Source organism: Gallinula chloropus (genome assembly GCF_964237585.1).
Source record: "Gallinula chloropus genome assembly, chromosome: 10".
NCBI lineage: Eukaryota > Metazoa > Chordata > Aves > Gruiformes > Rallidae > Gallinula > Gallinula chloropus.
In genome coordinates, this window is record NC_140095.1 from 253,467 (window position 1) to 276,560 (window position 23,094).

Below are 23,094 nucleotides of genomic sequence, written 5' to 3' on the forward strand. Positions count from 1 at the left end.
TGCCCGAGCGGGCGGTGGGATGCTGCCCGCCCTGTGCACGGCGCTGGCGGGGCTGCTGCTCCTGCCGCTGCTGCTGCGCTGCGCCTGGCCCTACTTCTTCCAGGACATACGCTTCGCCCTCGCCATGGCGCGCGTAGCGAGGAGGGCGCGCAGAGCCGGGGCCCGCCGGCCCCTTCCTGGACGTCTTCGCGCAACGGGCGCGGCAGACTCCGCACAAGCCGCTGCTGCTCTTCGGTGACAGGGTCTCCACTTACGAGCGGGTGGAGCGGCGGAGCAGCCAGGCGGCGCGGACGCTGCGCGACGCCGCGGGGCTGCGGACGGGCGGCTGCCTGGCCCTCCTCATGGGCAACCGGCCCGCCTACGTCTGGGTCTGGCTGGGCTGCGCCAAGCTGGGCTGCGCCATGGCTTGCCTCAACTCCAACATCAGGGCTGCGTCCTTGCTGCGCTGTTTCCAGAGCAGCACGGCCACTGTGCTGCTGGCGGCCCCAGGTGAGGAGAACACCGGCCCCGGGCGGCGGGGAGCGCAGCCGCGAGCAGCTGCTCGGTTAACGCGCCGCCCCCTTGCCCCGCGGCGACGGGGCTCCTTACCGGGCTTGGTGCGCGCAGGCGGCGGGGCGGCAGCGCCGGCGTCGCTCCTTGTGCCTCGCCCGGGGGCGGCTGGGCCGGAGGGACGCCCTGTGTGCCCATCGCGCTGTTCTGAGGGTGAGCTCGGGAAGTGCCGCAGAGCAGATGCGAAGGTGGCCAGGCAGTTACCATCACAGTTAGCACCGTGATTTCGTTTTCAACGCGTGTACAAGACGTGGGCGTTGAGCTCTGATACCTTGTTAGCTGTTTCATAGTAAAGACCTGGAAATAAAAGAGCCCTCGGCCATAAACAAGATAATTAATTGACGGTTTTGTTCACGCAAATCTCCAGAGATAAGCAAGGCAGCACGGAAGAATCCTCCTGCTGCAGCTGGACAGCGACTTAGCCACATGCAGGCTGTTGCAGCCTGTAGAAAAGCTTTCCTCAAGTTTCAGTTCAAAGAAAAACACGTGAACCCAAGAAGACAAACCATAATAATTTTCCGTAGATGAGACTTTGACGTATTTGTATGTTTTAAATGGAGCGCTGCGCCCTGTTCCGTATAGAGCAGAGACCTTATTTCATGCCCAGTTCTTCATGTATGTTTGTATGTCTACACAAACAGTATGAATGACTGACCATGTAAGAAGTCAAAGATAATTTTACCTGTCTAGAATTAACAACTTCTACACGAATATATATATATATATACACCACATTTCAGCTGAGCTGGAGAACTTGTTCATCTATAATACGTAACGGAAATATTTTATATGCCCCAAAACTTCAGGAGTTCAAAAAAAAAATTTCACCTCTTGTGACAGATTTCTGCCTTAGGATAAATTTTATGCAATTGCTGAAATTTCAAAATTAATCAATATTTGAATTATTAGCATCTGTAGGAAAAGCTGTGGTGTGGAAATGTATTTTTCCTCTTTCTATAACTTACTTGCCTGAAATCTTAAAAAAAAGCCTTCAGCTTGGAGGAAAAAGAAACAAATGAGTCATATTCATAAAATATTACCACATGCTTGACACCGGGAGTGGAAAGAAGTCTAGGTCTTTTCTGCCTCTCTGTCTTTATTACATTTCATCTTTTATGAGCAGAAGATAAAAATTGTCTCATCAGAACTTACCATCATATGAGACCCTGTGTGCTTGCACAGATAAGTTTCTGAAAATAAATATGCTGAATTCATTAGTACAGTTTATATGTCATTAAAGTTACTTATACCTACAATAAAATAAGGATTTTAAAGTTTATTGGAGGGTTACTTATCTCAGAGCAAGTTTATTGGGGGTTGTTTATCTTTAAAGTGCCAGCTCATGAGATACTTGCTTAAAGCCTGCCTTTTGTCTCCTCCATGCCTGATAGCATCTCAGGAGCAGAACTCTCCTCCTATCCAGCTTTATACTCTGTGCAGTCCCACATTTGTGCAGTGTTGGAGAGCACAGGTGGAATGGCATGAGACAGGCCAGGCTGTGCTAATATTTTGAGTTTCCCTTACCTGTTCACTAGAAGAAGCCTTTGTTAGATTTTCCTGAGTAGCTTGGTGGCTACAGGGCACCCACGGTAATCCTGGCATGGTTTTTGGACCAAAGGTACAGCAGGAGTAGAGAATTGTTTGATGAGGAATTCCAGTCTGCCAGACCTGAAAAGGTAACGCTTTTATTAGTGTTACTGCTTTTCTGCAATTAAGACAAACTTTCGATGTGGGTCTTGGCTTTATCTAGTCAATTTAGTGTGGAGAGGTGATTTAGTTTTTAGTATTAAATCACCTCAGAGATTTGTTGATTTAGTAACATGATTTATTCTTTGCTTTGAAGTAAAATAGAAGTGGTAAAAAATAAATTACATGTTATGTGAAGTTTTATATTATGATATTTCAGTGAAAGTGGTGTTGTCCCTGGAGGTGTTCAAGGCCAGGTTGGATGGAGCCCTGGGCAACCTTGTGTAGCTCCAGGCCTGGAGGTTGGTGGCCCTGCCTGTGGCAGGGGGGTTGGAGCTCTATGATCCTTGGGGTCCCTTCCAACCCAGACCATTCTATGATTCTATGATTCTATGATTGGGGATTAATTTTAAATCCTGTGGATTATCTGTTCAAGTAGAAGTGCCTGCAAGTTCGACGGCTTTTGTTCTGGATTTCTAAAAATACAAGGTATATACAATTGCATCACCTGGCTCATTAGCTCCACTTGAATCCATTATTCAATTATCCATCTTCTTAAGGGAATAAAAGTCTTGGGGACAACTACATTCTTTCCATCTTGATTGAAACTGGCTGCTGGTCAAGGAGAGAGACCTGCATTATTGCTTCAGTATGAGAAAGGCAGACAGGACCCGATCACACAGGGAGTTAGTCTACTCATGGCACATACCTGCAACCGCGTGCTTTTGTTGGTTGGAGATACCAAGGCGATGTGAGGAGAACTGGGATTAATCAGGACACATGTAGAAGACTGGCATAGGGAGAGGCAGAACACAACTTTCTAGGAGTCCAAGCTTCAGCAGTAACCAATACTTGCTAAGTCACTCTCCATTCTGCTTTTCAGTGTTTCTTCCATTTGAGTTGGGACTTGAGAAAGATGAGTTGCATAAAACATAGTGGTGATTTAAGCACTTAACTCTGTGTGGGCACTTACCCACAGTGAAGCATTTCCCCACAGTGGAGAGGGAAGGTAGCGATGTGGGGCTGGTGATGCTCCCTTGGAGTCCTGCACGGTCTGCAGGCAAGAGGAAGTGTGCTTGGATTGCTCCTCTGCAGTTCTGTTCCCGTTGCAGTAAATCAGGTCAAATCGCTCCCAGTCCTGTAGGGAGACATGATACCTCTTCAGTCCTTTTTGCTGGATGCTGATGCAACTTGAGCATGAGTTTTTCCAGTGGCAGCTAAAGATGAAAGCTGCTGAGCCAATGCTGATGTAGTATAGTTCACAGAATAATGCAGAGTTTTCTTATAATACTTTTTTTCTCCTCTTTCAGAACTGAAGGAATCTGTTGAAGAAATACTGCCATTCTTGAAGAAAGAAAATGTTAAGGTTTATTATTTAAGCAAGACATCCACTACAGAAGGAGTTGAGAGCTTTCTTGATAAAGTAGATGCTGCTTCAGATGAGCCTACTCCATTGTCTTGGAGATCAGCTACAACCATTAAAAGTCCTGCAATGTACATTTATACTTCTGGTACTACAGGTAATGTAAATTCACAAAGAGCTATATAGAAGGCCAGACATCCCTTCAGACACTGTGGTTTTTTTAATAAGGAAAGACAATGTTATCTCACATTACTTCACTTGCATCAGTAAATGAGAGAAAAAACTTTTCTTAAGCCCTTGTGAAGCCAAATAGTCTTACTATGTTTATTGTTCCAGTGAAGTTACACACCTTTTTGCTTGACTTTCAACAGGTCTTCCTAAAGCTGCAGTGATTAACCATGAACGCATAATGCTAGCTTGCGGTTTGTTTGATGCTGGCAAGGTTACCTCAGAAGATATTGTGTACACTGCTCTACCCCTCTATCATAGCTCTGCCCTCCTTGTTGGAGTCCATGGATGCATCATGAAAGGTGCTGTGCATTTAACCAGTATGGATGAAGATGTTTCTCTGCAGAATTCATGCAGAGGTATGATCATAGATACACTAAGCTTTTCCCTAGCTACTAAACTTTGAGCTGAAATACTTGGTTGAATGTGTCTCCGTTACCAAGTGAAGAGGCATTCTCATTTCTCTGTCATCTTCACATGACCTACACAGCTTTTAACTCTGTACAAATTTTGATGAAAAGGATATATCCTTTCTTACATGACAGCTCTTTGCACAGTTTTAGGGTCAATTAGTATTGAGTCTTATCTACAATAATAGCCTTTAACTTCTGATGAACAGAAATAGAGGTTAAAAGAATTATTCAGCATAGATTGTATTTCAATATGTTTCAGGAAGAGGGTTTTTTCCAAAAGCTATATATCCTTAATTCTAAAAGCTTTCTACAATGCTGTGCTAAGAAATGCTGTATGGTTTTATGATATAATAAGAATTGTTCCTTCTGTTGTTTTACTTCTTTCTACGCAGGTGCAACTGTTGTTGTACGTGCCAGATTTTCAGCAAGCCAGTTCTGGGATGATTGCAGAAAATACAACGTAACAGTGATACAGTATATTGGGGAAGTGCTTCGGTACCTGTGCAGTGTGCCACCGGTAATTTTAACTGCCTTTCTTTTTTTGCTAATTAAATTACTGGGAATATTTGTTATATTATGTTCAAAATCTAACTGAAAATGGAGGGGAAGTAAAGATTCCAACGAAACCTTCCTTAAAAAGGTCTGTAATCTCACTGCATACTAACATGAACTGTTTTCAAGGAGAGGGGTGTTGCATTTTTGGCTTGAATTAATCATTCTTTTCAGTAGTGGATCAATGGCAATTCATTAATTGGCATTCCACTAAAATGGATCGAGAAAACACATTCCTGACACAAGCACTCCTCCTGCAAACAAAAAATAAGGTTCTGTGTTCTGGGTAATGTTAGTTTTTTGGGGGTTGTAGCTAAAATGTCCTAACACAAGATAGGCAGGTGATCCCGAATTAAATGTTAATATGATTATTTGAAGAGTACCCTTTCTGAACATACACTTAACATAACGTCTGCATAGGGTGCCTATTCATAGGTACTTTTCCTGCTGAGAACCTGCAATCATATTAGTTAATCCTTAATGTCAAAAAATGTGCTTGCATAGAATGACTTTCACAGAGGTTGGCCTGCTGAACAGCAATTAGAAATTAGTAACAATGAAGGCAGCATCTGTCAGTCTCCCTAGTGCCATAACCGTGAGCCAGAACAGAGAATCAGGTCTGCAGTTTCTTTGTAATTTATGTATGTGTGTTGAAATAGCAGATGTTCAGAGGTTCCATTCTGATGCCAGAATTACAGAAAATCAGTAGAATTCCTCAGAAATTGGGTATCTAAGGAAGATCCTGGTATGCTTTGTATTATTTGAGTTGTTAGCCCAAAATGAGCAGTTAATAAAATAAAGTTTTATATCGATCAGAAGACCCGATCTCTGTATTTGGCCAGTAGTCTTCATCAAAAATTGAACATAATTAAGGGTGGTGGTAAATTATATGTCAGTCCTGTGGTTCATGGAAAATTCCAATTAGCAAAGCATGCATAATTAGTTAGTATTCAACAGGTATAACTAAATTACAGGGGAACTGAAAAAACTAGATTATGTCCTTTCATAAAAAATGGAAAATATTTTTAGGAAAATAATCTTAAAGAATGAGCCAATATACTAATTTTTTTTTTTAAATGGAGTTGTGTTTCTTGATAGCATGCATGTGCAGACAAATATAACACCTTCACAGGGCATACTCTGTAAATTCTTGAATTCTACTGGTATTTCAGAGACAGGTATGGTTGCTGCCAAGTATAAATTCATTCCCAAATAGGGTGAGTTTGGTAATGTTAGCCACACAGAGCTATTTAGCTTAACCATTGCAGTGACCTGTTAAAAAATAACAGATTCATAACAAAAAACAAGGAATATGATGGCTGAACCCAAAGCCCACTGAACGATGCAGTTGAGTGGTATCTGAGGCTCTCCTGCAGATAACTCATTATTGGTGGTTGTTTATATACAAAGGTCAGATCTTTAGACACAGATAAGTTAGCTCTCATTATTTAATATAAGGATTTTTTTGTTTACTCAGTACACAGAATTCAACACCAGTGCAGAAAACACTACATAAACAAGGTTTATAAGCTTAATATGTGATCCCATGTACCCACGTGCCTTGAGTGCACAAGTCTCCTGGAAAGGTGGGATTAACATTTTAAGAAGGCAAGAACTTGACTGAAAGGATACTATTACTGAAACTCTTGTGGTTTGATTACAGAGGTCTTGGCCTTCTCCATGGACTGCAGGAGGGACGACACTCACTCTACCATGGGTTTCTCCACAAGCTGCAGGGACATCTTTCCCTCCAACACCCAAGGCCCCTCCTCCCCGGCCCTCCCCGGCCTTGGTGTCTGCACAGCTCGTTACATCTTCTCACTCCCGTTTCCGGTGGCAAAATGCAGCTGCTTCCATTTTTCTCCTATACGTGATTCACAGAGGCGCTTTGACAATGGTCAGCCGCCCCTCTGGCCTTGAATTGCCCAATGTTTACGCTTTGGGGCCACAGAGAATTTCAGCAGCTCCTCACAACAACCATTTCCTACAGCCCCCATTCTGTCCTAGCACCCAGCTATGCAAAACTGCAACACCCGGTCACTTCTGAGCGGGGATGCCCCGCAGGTAGAACTCCCAGGAAACAGCTGCCCCCTGCCCGCCCGCCGCCGGGGGGCAAGAGACCACCAGCCGGCTGGCTGCGGGAGCCAGCCCCCCCTCGAAGGACACAACCAGGGCAGAGCTCTTCTTCGGCCGCAAGCTCTCGGGGCCCCTCACAGTGAAGGCCGGGTGCTCCACAGCATACTGGAAGGCTGTGGCCTGGAGGAAGATCTTCTTGAAGGGGATGGAGATGGAAGAGCCGGCCTTGATGAAAAAAGGGCCCTGGGCCTTGGGCGGCAGGGCCAGGCCAAGCAGGGGGATGCTGTACTCGCCGCCCAGGGGTGAGGAGAGCTGCAGCACGGTCCTGGTTTCACCCAGCTGGCAGGGCTCAAAGGTCACATCCACGCTGACCTCTGTGCCCCTGGGGCCGGCGGCGGCCGCGGTGATCGTTTGCTTTGTTTGGAAGTCCGGGGAGTTGGTCTGTACAGGGAGAGAAGAGAGAACAGCGGGGTGAGGTGTCACAGCCAGCACCTTGGGAAGAAACTGACGGCCTCCACTGTAACAGGGGCCCTTTCCTTCACCAGCTGCTGCACCCCCGGCCCCCCACACCCTCAGGGAGCGCCCACAATGAGCAACCCTGGGAGACCTGAAACCCCAGTGCTGGCAGGGACATGGACGCACAGGCACCACGGGACGTCCTCGAGTGCCTCTGACAGGGGCAGCAGAGAGGGGCCTATGTCTCAGCACTGGTGGGAAGACCCACCCCTCATTCCACAGGCTCACACGGCCACCCCAAGCTCGAGGGGCAGGATCCCTCGCTGGAGAGGGGTGATGCTGGCTAGAGGAGGTGGGCCCTGCTCACCTGGAGAAGGTAGTCTGTCTTCTGCTGGGCATAATTCATGATTTTGGTGGTGATGGTATGACTAGAGCCCAGTGTGGTGCAAAAGTAGAGAGGCTTCTCCGGCTTGCTCACAGTCACTTTCAGGTGCAGGTTGTAGTAGGAAGAGCCTAGTTCACTGCTCTGGAGCACCAGCTCCCCGGTGGTCTCCCCCATTTTCAGGGGTAGGTACTCAAAGGCAAGCTCAGCCTGGGAAGAATGAAAGGAAGAAGCCACTGGGGCAGGCAGAGATGGGGAGATCGATCCCTGCTGTGCTCATGCAGTGCTGGAAGGCAGCCCGGCACCCTCTCGCCCTCCAACTCCCCCTCCGGCTCAGAGCCCAGGTGCCTGCAGCCCTCCAACACTATCCCTGCTCCCAGATCCCCCCTCCGCCCAGGCTGCAAACACCCTGCTGCCGGTGAGGGGAGCACATTGCAAGGGGTGACACAGCAGACTCCAGCAGCACATGGCGATTCCCACCAGGGATAGTCTCCCTCCCTGCTTCTCCTTCAGATAATCGGCAGGAGGAGCTGTCACCCTTGGAAGGAAGCCCTGCATGGTTCGTGCCATCAAGAAAGGCTGCGGGGGGGCCAGGAGTGCGTGTCGGATGAGCGTTGTGCCTACCTGTGTCTGCGCAGGAACGGTGACGTGCGAGGGGACGCTGACATTGGGCACTTTGCAGTCTACAGCAAACGTCACCGGGACAGGCAGGGGGTTGTCCACCTTGACGGTGGAAGAGAGCCTCTGCCGAACGGGGGTGGTCATTTCCACAGCGCTGATGGGTCCTGAAGCGGTGGCCTTGAAAGCCACCGTGTAAAACAAGTACTCCTTGGTCACCTCGTTAAGGAAGGTCACCTGAATCAGAGGAAGTAGAAGTGTGGTCAATCTGCACAGAAAACCCACACCAGATGGGCTAAGCCAGCCCAGAGAGAGCCCCTCAAGCTCCACAGAACAGGCATGAGCAGCCACCGAGGAAGAGTGCCAAGGCCAGGGGAAGCACGTGTGGCACTTCCATGTTGTTCTCTCCCCACTGCCCCTTGCTTCCAGCTCGACAGTATCCTGACCCACCCGTGCTTCTACCAAGGCTGGATGCTCATCTTGCTTTTCTCCTGTACATGTGCAGTTTCTCTGCCTCTCTGGGGCTGGCTGCTGCCAGATCTGCACTCCTACCCACCCCGATCCGAGGTATAACCACGACTGCAGAAGCGAGCGAAGCCTGGACGTCTCCTACCTGCAGAGCATGCGGCTCTCAAAGTCCCCCACGTATGTCGGAGAGAACTTCATCTGGAAACGCTGCTCCTGGCCAGCAAGGATGGTGCTGCTGTCGGGCTCGATGGAGAATGGCAGGGAGGGGGCACAGGCGGTGTTCAAAGACCAGCTTGCGGAAGAAGAGACCTGCTCCACACTGTGGTCCAGCTGGCTCGAATGGCTGGACTGGAGCTTCACAGAGCTACCAGAAGTGGAGGAGAGGAAATCCCCTGTGATAAGGAAAGGGTTATATAGCAGGACATCTGTCAAGGAAAAAAACCCTCCCAGCAGCTCTGCCTCCTGGTGCAGGCAGGTAGGAGGGAGCTGGGATGTACTTGGAGCATCTCCAGCCACAGGCTTTCATCAGGAGGACTCCCCCTGAAGAGCAGGGAGAGCGGCCAGTTGGCTTTTTAGTACAACTTTATCCCCCTACACACGGGGATACTGAGGCATTTTTCACACGCCGGTGATGCAGATGGACAAGAACCCAGGTTCTTCACCTTTTCCTTTGCACTGCATCCTGCTCTGGTCTGCAGATGTGGAATTTGAAGTCAAGGTCACCTTTGTTCTCCAGCGTGAAGGTGCAGGTTTTCCTGGTGCCACTTGTCACGGCACCAAAGTTGAGCGAGGCGGGGTAGATGCTGTAGTGGCTGAACACCGCTCTCGCCAACACCCTCACTGGGATGATGATGATGGTCCTGCCGCCTTCAGGCTCAAACACCTGCAGCCGGAGGAGGAGTTGGTAAGCACAGTGGCAGCCAGGCTCTACCTCCGCACCAGGTCCTGCCACCAGCCATCAGCTCACCCTCCCTGTTCAAACACCTCCTCCTGAGACAGGTTTTCAGCTCCGCTTAGGAAGCATCACAAATGGCTTCTGAAAAACCTTCTTGCACACATATGAGAGAAGATTCCCTGACTGACCTTCCTGACAGAAGACACATGTCCCACTTGCGCTCCCTAGACACGATGTGTTGACACTGCCCGGTCCAGGCGGCTCACCTTGCAGAGCAGGATGGGCTTGTCCTCAATATTCAGCTCCATCTTGGGGTGGAAGAGCAACTGGACTTGCACAGGGTGCGCAGAGGCAGCCAGCACGCCCTTCTGTGGCTGGACAGTAAAGTGGGATGCCAAGTCGGCTGTGTTGGTATCTGTGGTTTCCAGGCTGAAACTGGGATGGGAAGAGAAGGAACGGAGAACTCATCAGTTCAACTGTCGGTGCCACCAGCACAGACAGGACTTCACATAAGAGGGTAAGAATAAACCAGCAAGAACAAAGAAGAGACCAATAAACCAGACAGAACCCAGCTCTGCTTGGGGAGCGCCAGACCCTGAGTGCAGCCAGGAGGGCTCCAAATGCTTTCACTCCCTCCTCTGGAGAGGCTCCTAAAGAGAAATGAGCTGACCCTCAAAGGAAGAAAACGAAGCTCGGCAGCGAGCGGCTGAAATGTGAGGGTGTCTCCTTCGGCTGGGGCGTGAAGGACTGCTGGGGATGGCTGGACTCTCCATCTCAGACTGAGGAGGCCAGACGTTGTATTTACCCAAAGCACGAGATAGCCAAGCGTGGGAAGAGGTTCTAGCCCCGGGTGGGAGGCACTGACAGAGGGACCCAGGCTGGGAGGAGGATGGTGCCACCACCTACTGACAGAGGGACCCACCTGTACCCAATGTCGTACTTCCCCTCGTTCTTCAGGGTCAGCACTCGCTTCTCCTCATCCATGACTCTGAGGGTCTCAAAAACCACGCTGCCGTTTACACCTGCGGAGCGGGGTAAGAAACTATCAGCGAGCTGACCCACACTTCAGCTCGGAGGTGGCACAAAACCCTGCTCAGCACGGTTCCCTTCCCAGCAGCTTTCTCCAGCTCCTTTTGCTGCCCCGTTCCTTACTCGGAGAGTATCTGCAGCTGGGGAGCTCAGCTTCTGTGCTTCCAAGCACAGATCAAAGAGCTCGTGTGCTGTGCTGAGCCTTGAGGCATTGCCAACCTCTGTCCACATCATTGGTGTTTCAAACCAACCCTGCCCATGGTGTTACATGCTTCGAATCACAGAATCACAGGGTTGGAAGAGACCTTTAAGATAATCGAGTCCAACCCTTCCTGTCCTGTGCTAACACATATCTCTGAGCATCTCATCTAACCGTTTGTTAAACACACCCAGGAGCGGTGACTTCACCCCCTCCCTGGGCAGCCTGTTCCAGGCCCTGACAACTCTTTCAGTGAAGAACTTTTTCCTAACATCTGAGCTGACCCTGCCCTGGCGCAGCTCAAGGCCATTTCTCCTCATCCTTTCACCCATCGCTTGGGTGAAGAGACCAACCCCCACATCTCTGCACCCTCCTGTCAGGTCAGTGTAGGCAGCAATAAGGTCTCCCCTCAGCCTCCTCTTCTCCAGGTTGAACCTCAGCTCCCAGCTCCCTCATCTGCTCCTCAGGTTTACTCTCCAGCCCCTTCCCCAGCCCTGTTGCCCTTCTCTGGACAAGCTCCAGGACCTCCATGTCCTTCTTGGAGTGAGGGACCCAAACCTGAACCCAGCCCTCGAGGTGCAGCCTCACCGACACCGAGCACAAGGGCACAATCCCTGCCCTGGACCTGCTGGCCACGCTGGGTCTGACACAAGCCAGGATGCCGTTGGCCTTCCTGGCCAAAATTCCTCCAAAGCTGAAGTTTGGAGGCGAGAGACTCGAGGCTGTCTCAGCCTCAGCCCATGCAGGGTATGTGCTTTAATGACCCGTGCCACACTTGCACACTATCCCATCTTGTCTTCTTGGGTTGCCTGTCTCTGAGGAGAGGCACTTGGGTTTGGGGGCATCCACTCACCTTTAGAGATGTTGATGGTCAGAGCAACGTCTTGGGCCTCCGCGCAGATCTGGATGTTCTCAATCTGAACAATTCCCAGGATGTTTTCTGCATCTGAGACCTGAGCCAAGAGGGAACAAACACTGCTTCAAACGTGCTCCTAAACTCTTTGGGGAAATGATAAACGAATCCCGGTCTCTGACAGCTGCTGCCACCACAGCCTGCCCTGCTTGACAAGTCTCTGCAGGTCCTCAAGCTCTCCTAACGCGTTCACCAACCGGGCTGACCCAGCGGGATTCTGCTGCGGTACGAAACCCTGTCCGTCAGCCCAGCTCCACGCTCTGGCAGAAGCTGCTCCAGCACCCGGGGAGGCACAAGAGGCGTGGAGGAGTCCCAGGGCGGGTGGAATCAACAACCAACCCGCTCCTCCTGAACCACCCAGCACCCTCACTGAAATGCAGCCCCTAAACCATGGAGAACACAACCCCAGGGCAAGAGTTCAGTGCTCTATGTGAAGAGCCCCGGCCAGACTCCAAGATGGGTGCAGGGAGCACACGGACACCTGGACAATGGAGCATTCAACCACGTGCAGCGGCACAGCGGTTGTCACACGGGCTCAGGACACGGCCTCAGCACCCAGGCGTAAGCCCTGCACCAGCTGATCATCTGGGGTGACGTGGATGCTCAGGCATGCACCCCGGGTTCCGGGGAACCCCAGCTGGAGGCAGCAGAAGTCGGGCTGGTAGCACCCCTGTGTCCATCAGGCACATCTCCTCCTGCCTCCACAACATACTCGCCCGAGAAAGCTCAGCTACTATCGCCCCCTTCCAGGGGCAGCCAGCACGGCACCTCGCGACGCCTCAACCCTTCTGCCCTCTCTGCAGGGTACCCCGCGAGCATTCCCCATCCCTGGGCTGGTCCCTCTGCCCGGCTCTACGCCTTCACCTCCAGTCGGATCGTCTTCTTAATGTTGAGTGTCGTCGTGGCCTTTAAATACAGATGGACTTCTGACTTTGCACGGGGCTTGACAGTGCCCTTGTCTTGGGACACGGAGAAGTCTGTGCCGAGGTTTTCCAGCCCACTGAGCTGCCAGTTCATGGGAAGCGGGGTGCTGTTCCGCAGCACCAGGGTCCTGTGTTCCCTTCTGCAGAGACAGGAAGACACTCAGCTCAGTGGTTGTGCTAACCACGTACCATTTAGCTGTGGCTTCAGTGGCAGAAGCCTGAGAAGTGAGGTCCTGGGGCGTGAACCTGGGCGCTACAAGTGTCTCCATGAGGTGGAGCTGTTGGACTACTCAGAACCAGCAGACAAGCAGGAAATCAGCATGGTTTAGATTGCAAAGGGCCTTAAAGATCAACGTGCCTATGGCATGGTGTTGCTGGGGGGCTACAGCACTTGTGGTGTTACAGGATAGCAATCACAGCAAGGAATGCTGAGCTGGTGACTGGAAGCTACTGGGAAAAAGAGCCATGACTGACCTGTGCAGAAGAATCTTGCTGAAGTTGACCTGCTTGGGGCTGACCCCCAGCTCCACCTGCACCCCCTGGCAGCAGAGGTGGAAAACCACAGGCTCTGGGTTCTTTTGGATGCAGCAGATGAGGTTGTCTTCCATGAGGCCAGATGAAGTGGGGTACGCCCAAATGCTCAGCTCCTAACCCCATCCCCACAAAGAGAACCACAGGAGAGCGTTGGGTGAGCAGGAGGAACGGCTCTGGGGCTCTTCCACCAGCACTCGCACTGCCTGCCTGTCTCCTACCTGCTTCTCGTTGGGTTTCAGCTTCATGCTGCTGGGCTCCAAGAGGAACGTGTTGCCTTTGATGTCGTGCTCAAAGGAGAAATGCACCTCTGCTTCCAGGGGGGTGACATTGAGGATGGTTAACTTCTCGCAGTTGCCTGGACGGTGCAACGTCTTGTACCTGGGTGCACAAAAGAGGAAGAGGCTGCAGAGGAGATGCCGGAACCATCACCTGCCCCAGACATGGAGGAAAGCACCATGTCCAAGCTGGGAGGGGGCTAAGGATCACTTTCAGGGGCACGCTATGTCCTCCATCCTTGCGTTACTTTCATGTCTGCACCATACCCGATGCCTCCAGCCTCCAGCCCAGAGGCAACCTAAGGGTGGCCACCACATTAGAGCCAGAAACATGCCAGCAGCGTCACCAACAGCTTTGTTTGGCTGACTTGATCCAGGGTGAGGATCACGAAAACGTCATTCCCATTTTCATTGCTCTACGGGATCCCCCCAGCGCACACACTGGGCAGGTCAAATCAAACCCTCCCTGAAAGCAGATTAACCAGTGGGTCACAAAGCCACCGGCAGAAGAACCACCCATGCGGTTGACCCACTGAGATAAAAGTTGGCACTTTTTTAACATGCTGAAGATGAGATGTGGAGAGTGGAAGGGGGGGCAAGTCACTATCAAACTGGATGCAGCATGTGGGGGTTGGAAGATCATCTCCATCTCTCCAAGACTCACATACCCGTTATCTGCTCAAGTTCACAAGTGTGGGGCCCTCAAGCCCTGTGTATCTCCCAGGTCTCCACCTGGGTCTATCCTGAACCATGCCACTGGCTGAGGAACACAAGGCCCTGGAAATCCCATCCCATCCCATCCCATCCCATCCCATCCCATCCCATCCCATCCCATCCCATCCCATCCCATCCCATCCCATCCCGGGGTGAGGAGCACGTACCAGTCTCTTGACTTCCCACACAACAGCGGTCCAAAGTGGAATACACCCGTATCCATGACATACTGCTTGAAGATGATTTCGTCATCCGCCTTACTATTCCTCCAATGAGGAAACACCACCCTGGGGAGAGAAAAATGGGCAACGAGGAGCTGAGAGATGCTCTGAGCAGAAAACCTGGTCAGGAAGCCATAACCCTTACTGGTGGCTGAGGTACCAGTACTGGTTCCCAGTGCCAAGCATGGGAATTGACGCTGGGCTGCTCAGCCACCACGTTCTGCTCAAGCCAGAAGGTCCCAGGGGTACAAGGGACAGCCACGACTCCACGTTTAGGGGGAGGCAGTGTGGGAGGCTCCCAGGGGCCAGCCTTACCGTGGGTCCTGGCTGATGGTAGGATACAGGCAGGTGCCCCTGCAGTGCAGCTGGAACAGATGGTTGGTCCCCAGCACCCCAAAATGCAGCGTCCGATCAAACTGGCCCAGCTCCATGGAGGTGAAGAGGATCTTCAGTTTCACCTCGCCATGGGCAGGCACTATCCACCGGCAGCTGCTCAGCCTGGCAATTAGAGAGGCAATTAGAGCTTGCTAATGACAAGGAGGGGGGTGGTCGTGGACCTGCCATCCCGTGGAGGGACCGGCAACTTGGCAAGATGGCAATGAAGCAGAGGGATCACCTCGTCCCTCACAGCTCACCTGGCTGGTCTGTCTGGGGTCGGGACGATGTCCACGCTGCTCTGGCGCACCTCGGGGGTATGTGCAGGCGTTGTCGTGGCCGATCCCTGGAGATGTTTCCTGCTGCGCCCAAGGCTCCGCTTCTCCCGGCTGCCTGAGCCTTTCTCCTTTCTTGACTGGGCTCTGGTGGGGGTGAGCTGCTCCTCTGGTGTCTTCCCACCAAGGGGAGAGAGAAAACAGGGTGAGAGAGAGAGATGTGAGCCCCCGAGACATCTCCACCCTGGAGATAAGCCACAGGCTTGTTAACAACCAGGAGAGACAGGAGCAACCAGCATCTACTAGATTCATGTGTGCTGGGCACTTGGGTCTCCCTTCCTGGGCTTTGTTCTGCTCTCCTCGCCCAGGACCCTCTCCTCAAGCGAAGTTGAGGGCTTTAGGTGCTTTCTTTCCCCTCTTGCCTAGTTCTCCCCACCCTATTTCTCCAGTAGAGCCGTCTCTCTTGGACAGACAGAAGGGACAGACGCAGTGCCCCGACCTGTCTTCACCGCTTTTCCACAGTGACCATTCTCCATCCCGCCTGCCCCACCACGTGCCACCCAGCTCGGTCCCCTCCCCAGCACCTTCACTGTGGGCAAGGCGAGGACATCCACGGGAGTTTTGGTCTTTCCTTCTTCCACAGTGTTGTCTTCTGGCACGACAAAGGTGAAGTGCTCGAGGTCGTCGTCTGCTGCAGGGACCAGTCACTTTCCCGGGTAATGGATCACAGAATAAAATACGGTGGGAGGAATGGGAGGCCCTGAGGGACCCACCCCCAGTTCATCCAGGATCTAAAGTGTAAGAGAAAACCCTGTTTGTAGTCCTGTCACCTTCATCCTCACGCTCCTTCCCTACAGCGCTGCCAACAGTGCGGGGGGTTTATGCCCAGCGAGGTGGGTAGGCTCCAGAGCAGTGCTGGGACCTAGAGAGAACCCTCTCCTCCAAGTGACTCAGATGAAGGGAACAATGGCCATGAACTGTCCTACCCTGGGACCATTTCTAGTGATTCCCAAGCTGGGAACCTCTCTCAACTGACAGGATGCCTCAACACACTCTTTCCACCCATCTGAGGGATGCTGAGGACCTTCCCCAGCCACGTGACCACTGTGGAGCATCATCAGTGGCCTGGACAAGGTTCTGTGCTGTTGTCACCGGATGGGACACAACGCACCATGGCTCGGACCACGGCAGGCTCAGCATGGGAGCCTCATAAGGCTTTACCTGCTCTGCCACTGGCAGCTTGCCACTCTCCAGGATCTTCTTAGTGACATCTTCTGGGCTCAGCACCTGGATGTCCAAGCAGGGCACCCCAACACCCTGGCTTCTGGCAGATCCTTCTGCGCTTTCCTCTTCTGGCTGAGATAACTTGGCATTCTCGAGAGACTTCAGCGTTCCCAGCCGCTCCTTCTCTCTCTCCTTCTGGACCCTGCAGCTGGATAAACGGTGGCGCTGGTCTCCGGAGTGCTCTGCCTCCTCTTGGGTTGGAGAGGACTGCAGGGTACCCTGAACCCTGTCCCAGAATGCCAAAGTATGTGCAAGATCTTTCCGCAGCGCCTCATAGATCTTAAACCTCAGGGCCAAGTTCTTCTCACTGTCACTGAGGGTCTCACTTTCGGACTGCCCCTGTTCCGTGTCCAAGGACTGCACGACCACTGCTTGGCCCTCGTCCCTCAAGGAACTCTTGCTCTGCTGTTTCTTCTCTCTGTTGTCACTTGCAACAGAGTCTGGCTGCTCCTTTGTAGATCCCTTCACGATGGACCCCTCGTTGCCATCTGACACGTTGCTAGTGGACTTGTTCGTGTTCTGGGCAGGAGGAGCAGAAACAAAGCAGCGAGCGGTTCAAAGGGCTGACTCAAAGGCTGGAGGAATGTGATCGCCTTTAAAACAGCCTCATCCGAGCCCCGTGCTGGGTGCTCCACAAATCCCACTTCCCAATGGCTCTGGTTCCCACTTTAGCTCAACTGAAACCAAATTCTCCAGTGTTTGAGGAGCCCAGCAAACAAGCCAAGAATGGGAACAGCTTCCCAACCCAAAGAGGGAACTGCAGGCACCTCCGTACTCCTGTGCTGTCCTCCGGGCTTGCTTCCAGCATGCTGGGAATCCCCAGGGCTGGCTGACTCTTTGGGAAGCCTGGTTGCTAATGAACGCCTAAGGCCCAGCAGTACCTCCTGCCAGACGCCGTATCCCTGATGGATCACAGCTCAGGGCTGTAAGTCACGTGCAGAGGGGGAGAAACCCTGGATTACAACTTCCCAGCACTGCCCAGTGACCGTATGGAGTTACGTGAAGCTGCCGTCCCAGCAGAGCAGCTCCACCCAACAAGCCCATGGGAAACCCTCCCCGGTGAAGCAGCAGCCTGCTCAAACACAGGCTGCCATCTCCCAGCGCGGCCCCGCGTGTTGCCCGCAGCCAGGTTCTCGCCCCCACGTGCAGCTCCTGGCTTCTCAGGAAACAGTGCAGCTCCATGGGCAGGTCCTCGGGGTTTTATCATCCCTCTGTATAAACACAACCACCCACCTGCCTCACTCCAGGCTGGCCTTTCTGCCCTGAAATGCTTTCTTTTCCAAGCTCTCTCCTCCCACGCGTTTTCTTCTTCAGCTCTTCCTCCCTCAAGCGTTCCAGCTCCTGCCGGTGCTTCTCCTCCAGCTCTCGAGCCAGCTGCTCCATTTTCCTTCAGGAAACAGAGAACATCCCCAGGAGTCACCACCAGCAACCCGGGCTCACTGCAATCCCACGCGGTCCTGCACTTTGCTCATTGACCCTGAGGCCAAGTAGAACCCTTAGATCATCTCCATGGATTTCTCTCAACCTGGGGAGGCTGGGAGCATCCCAAGTGAGGAGAGCTGGGAGGGGACCTTCGGGGCCAGCTGAATCTAAGCCTTGCTCTCAGAAGGTCTCAATCATGCAGCTTCTCTGGTGAGGTCCACCCGGACGCCTCCAGCATGCTGCCCAAGAAGACCGACCCACCATGTCTCCCTGCACCAACTTCCCAGTGCAAACCAGCTCACAAATCACCAACACCCACTTATCCCTGCACCAGTTCTTGGCTCCCCCAGGCCCCCTTCCCAGGCACAGTCTGCTCCTTCATTATCAGGAAGGAAAGGCTGTGGTAACCCCCCTCTGAAAAACAGGCTCTGAACAAATTCCCTGCCAGAACACACAACAATCATGGGAAACTCTTGCTGTCCATCCTGGGAGTCACAATTCAAAGCATCCCTGGTGACCTCCCATGGAAAATGTAAAAGTATGTGGAACAGGTTAGATTCCCTCTGAGATCCACAGATGATGCTCTAAGATGGCTTCCAAAGGCTACTGAACCCTCCTACTCTCCCCCTCTACTCTGCGCTTATGAGACCCCACCTGGAATACTGCGTCCATAGAATCATAGAATCATAGAATGGTCTGGGTTGGAAGGGACCCCAAGGATCATAGAGCTCCAACCCCCCTGCCACAGGCAGGGACACCAACCTCCAGGCCTGGAGCTACACAAGGCTGCCCAGGGCCCCATCCAACCTGGCCTTGAACACCTCCAGGGACGGGGAATCCGCTACCTCTCTGGGCAGCCTGTTCCAGCCCCTCACCACTCTTTCTGTAAAAAACTTCCCCCTAATATCTAATCTAAACCTTCCCTCCTTTAGCTTTAGTCCATTCCCCCTTGTCCTGCCATTATCTGCTCTTTTAAAAAGTCGAATCTCCTCCTGCCTATAAGCTCCCTTCAGGGACTGGAAGGCTGCAATGAGGTCCCCCCGCAGCCTTCTCTTCTCCAGGCTGAACAAGCCCAGCTCCCTCAGCCTCTCTTTGTAGGGCAGGTGCTCCAGCCCTCTAATCATCCTTGTGGCCCTCCTCTGAACCCTCTCCAACAGTTCCACATCCTTCTTGTATTGCGGGCCCCAGCTCTGGACAGAGTACTCCAGATAGGGCCTCAGTACTCCAGATGGGGCCTCGTCCAGCTCTGGGGTCCCCAGTACAGGAAAGATACTGAGCTGTTTGAGGGAGTCCAGAGGAAGGCCATGAAGATGATAGAGCTGGGGCACCTCTCTTATGATGACAGGCTGTCGTGGTTTCACCCCGGCTGAGAGCCGAGATCCACGCAGCTGCCTGCTCCTTAAAGGAAAAGAGCGGGGAAAAGGGAAGTGGGGGGGCGGGGTGTGTGTGTGTGTGTGTGTGTGTGAGAGGTAAGGGAAGGGAAAAGGAAGGTGCAAATAACCCCAAAACCAAGAAACTAAGAGGCCTGTGGGTTGGGATAAGGATAGTTTACTAAGATAACAGAAAGATACAATATAACAATGCTAACAGGACTTTAGAGCAAAAATACATGAAGCTGTTGATACACAATGCAGTTTCTCACTGAACCCACAGCTCAGGCCGTGCCACCCAGAGCCGTCCTGGCACCCGACCGTCCCCCAAGAACCGCGTGTCCCGGAGCTGCCCTAGGCCTTCCTCCCGTCAGCCCCCCCCCGCCCCCCCCTTCCCTTTAACCTGCTATTTTCCTTTAAGGAGCAGGCAGCTGCGTGGATGCCCAGCTCCAGACACTGAATCCTCCAGCCCAGGGGACCAGAGCACATCACGCATTTCCTGGACCACCTCTGCTCAATTCCAGCCACAGTTTTCTTTGCCCACAGCCACCAGCTGTGTAAGCAGGAGATGCTGCTTCTCACTCCCACAAGTGACCAGCAAGCTGGTTTTATTCCTTAAAAGCCAAATGTTTTGCCAAAGCCAAGAAGGATCAGAACAGCAGAAACCGTTTCCTTGGCACCCTCCAAGCCAACTGAGGGGGATAAACAAAGCAAAAATGGGTATTTGCTTATAAAAACACTAAGTTGTTATTCCCTGTAGGATGCTGCTACCTCAGAGATCTTGAGAAATATGTAAAATGGCATTCAGGATTAGCACAGACTTCAAAGCATTTATCCTCTTTAGGCAGTAAAGCTCTGAGCTGCTCAGGCAGTTATACTCCAGGGACCTCTCAGAGCTTTTCCAAATATTAGTTTGAGAGGTGGGGCACTGGATAAAAAAAAATTCAGATGCAGCCTGCTATCGTTAAGCCTGTGTACATGTAATTTATGCAAGAGGGAAGAGTCCTTTTAAAAGTTCCCCTGGAGTCCCCTCACTTTAACAAGCTGTTTGAATTCTCTGCAGTTCAAAAGCTTAGAAACACTAAAACTAATTACAACTATTACATTGATCAAAAGAAAATAAGACAATCACAGTCTATTAAAAAAAAAAAATTCAAGTGTCAGCTCTGTTGTATTAAACACCCTCCTGGTTTTCCATGAAAAGAGCTACACAGACATCAGGACAAACAAAGGCTGGGCTTCAAAGTTTCCCCTTCTTTTACTCTGTTCCCCTTATAATTATAAGCTCTGATGAGTGTAAACGACCCCAAACAATAGGTGCAGGATTCAGAGGAAAAGCTTGTTAGAAATGCAATGGGAGAAAAGAGGTCAGGCTGCAAGACAGCACTTATCACCTTGGTGTGTCCCCCAGAACATCCCCTCCCATGGGGAAAACACCAAAGGCATTGAGAGCTACAAAAGTTTCATAAAAATGGGAAAAATACCTGGCAACCACAGCAGGGCTTAGAGTAGCCTCAAGAGTAGCTTAAAGAGGAGCCACAAAGGCTCCAGGTAGACACACAACTCTGGTTTCCATCCCTCTCTAAAGCAAAGCTACAGCAAGGACTCATTTTTCTTAGTTTGCCTCAGCTAAATCATTTCTCTCCTCACAGAAAAGGAGGGAATGATGCTAATTTTTCTTCTCGAGGGCATGTCGAGCATCAGACCTTTCCATTCATGACCTAATACATCCCTAAGAGACATTACAGCCGGCCAGAGGCACAGCACCGTGCTGCTCATGGTGAGTCAGGCCATCTCTCCACCAAAAAGGAGCAGTCATCATCTTTGAAGCGTAAGAAACTGCTCTCTAGTAAAAGAAAAAAAAAATCACAGAGGGGTTTTAATAGTGTTACTGGTAGAGAACTAAACTATTTTGATAAAACTGACACTCAAGTTCCCGACGCGTTGCCCGAGGAGGAGTACTTCCCTGCAGAAGCCATAGAGCAGATGGTTATAAATGAGACTTATTTCATGGACACCATTTAATGACTGCAAATTCCTTTAACTAAAAATCTCATTTTATCAGAGCATAAATCATAGGCTTTGAAGGGAAAAAATTTGTTTCAGATTCCTCATTCCTCCTTCTCTAAGGCTTCTCTATGAATACCACTTCAAATAGCACATCATTAACGCCATACAAGGGTTTTATTTGTCAAGGCTGGCTTCTAGCACCTATTTTCCTCCTTTTTAATGTTAGTTAATTGAACACAGAACAAAAGGGCCCTCTGTTCTCTGCCTGAAGTGCCTCATCATTGTAACATGGAAATCAATGTAGTATGTTTGCTCCAGCATCGCTTCAGAGGTGTCACTATCAAAGAAAAACAACACATCTCCAGATCAGCCCAGTGGTAAGGCACAGGAGCAGACAGTGTCATCAGGTACCATTACTAACCCTACCTGGCTTAGGAGGGCCAAAAATAAAAGCCCACTCCCCCATCACTGCCACGTGTGGCATGTCTAACTGAACCTTGTGCCATTTAACATCACTTCTGATCAAAACCCTTCTCTGCTCCTACAAAGAGGGAACGCCAGCCTTCCAGAAGACAGCACCTACACATCCCTAACAGCCTCTCTGTGTTCCAGGCTCCTGACTCCTGCCAAACCACGGCCCCATTGATGAGCAGAGCACTTCTGGAGTGAGATCTTGTTCAGGACCAACGGTGGGGTGTGGGGGGACACCCCATTGTGCAGAGCTAACACAGCTACATGGAGGGAATGAGCTATACAGTACATACAGTGCAGTGCTTGGGAGCCATGGTGCTGCAAATGGAGTTTCTGAGAGTCACTGGTGATGGATACAAGCAGCAAAACTGCTTTCAGGTTGTCTGTCATCAGTGTAAATAAAGCCTTTAAACACATCCATATAAACACACATCTACATGTGCCCTCTACACCCACAAAGAGACTGTGTGCTGTACAGGGCAGGGAAAAGAGACAGCATGGGCACATCTGCTGCTGGAAGAGACTCCTTGTCTCCTGACCTGGCTGGAAGGGAACTTCCAAGCTCAGGTTCCCATTTCCACCAAGATACCTTACAGTCAGAGATTTTCTTCCTCCCACATTTTGTTTTACTTCAGTTTCCACCAAATTCCTGGGTGTTTCTACACTCTTGGCTAAGGGAAGATTTGGCTTTAACCCTCCTGTGGCTGAGTAAACTCAAGTTCACCAGACAGTCACATTCAGCACCATTGTGCACAGCCTTTGGGGTGCTGCTCTTTAATACCTTTAGCAAGTGAAGCCCAAGGGAACTCAGAAGAGCCACCACTACACTAAGAACACTAAATTCTCTGGTGTCATCACTTCAGATGAGCTTTACCCCACCAATGCTAGTCAGCAGTTGATCTTTTCAAGCTGCACTCGAGTCAATAGAGTGGGCAAGGAATGTCTCCATGCTTGTTCCTCTTAGATTTGTAACTACAGCAAGAGCAATGCACTGAAGGCCTAATTTCTGATTTGGAAAATAACAACCTATGAAGCTCAAGACACTGCTGTGCCAAGCTGTGGTGACTTGTTTGTCACGTAGAAATCCTATTCCCACACCTCAAGGGCAATCTCTATTAATAGCATCCACACATCCTCTCCTGCCAAGGAATGAGCAGAGCAAAACATCACGCAGATGCTCCAGCTACACCAAATTATTACTGCAGCATGAGCAAGGGGAGGTCATTCAGGAACAAAGCAAATCTAGGACTGTCTGTGGAAAACACAGGACAAGGCAGAGTTTCTCTGAAACAACCACGCGACTGGGAATGAGATGCAGATACACAAACAAGCTGCTTTTGAAACTCTCAACTCCAGAAAAAAAAATCCAGCCTTTAGGTAGGCAACATTAACC

The 23,094-nt window shown here is 51.0% G+C and overlaps 2 protein-coding genes across 2 annotated transcripts in view; both read left to right on the top strand.

The window, feature by feature from the left end:
- LOC311195299 (nischarin-like) overlaps window positions 1-23,094 on the top strand; it is a gene marked incomplete at both ends in the record, with an annotated part of 539,550 nt that overhangs the window by 142,836 nt on the left and 373,620 nt on the right.
- LOC311195110 (long-chain fatty acid transport protein 2-like) lies at window positions 20-5,226 on the top strand (the record flags this gene model as incomplete). The annotated part of the gene is given in 6 exon segments (XM_084268442.1): window positions 20-175; window positions 177-489; window positions 3,546-3,755; window positions 3,970-4,128; window positions 4,632-4,756; window positions 5,212-5,226. Coding segments are annotated over 6 exon segments (978 nt in total).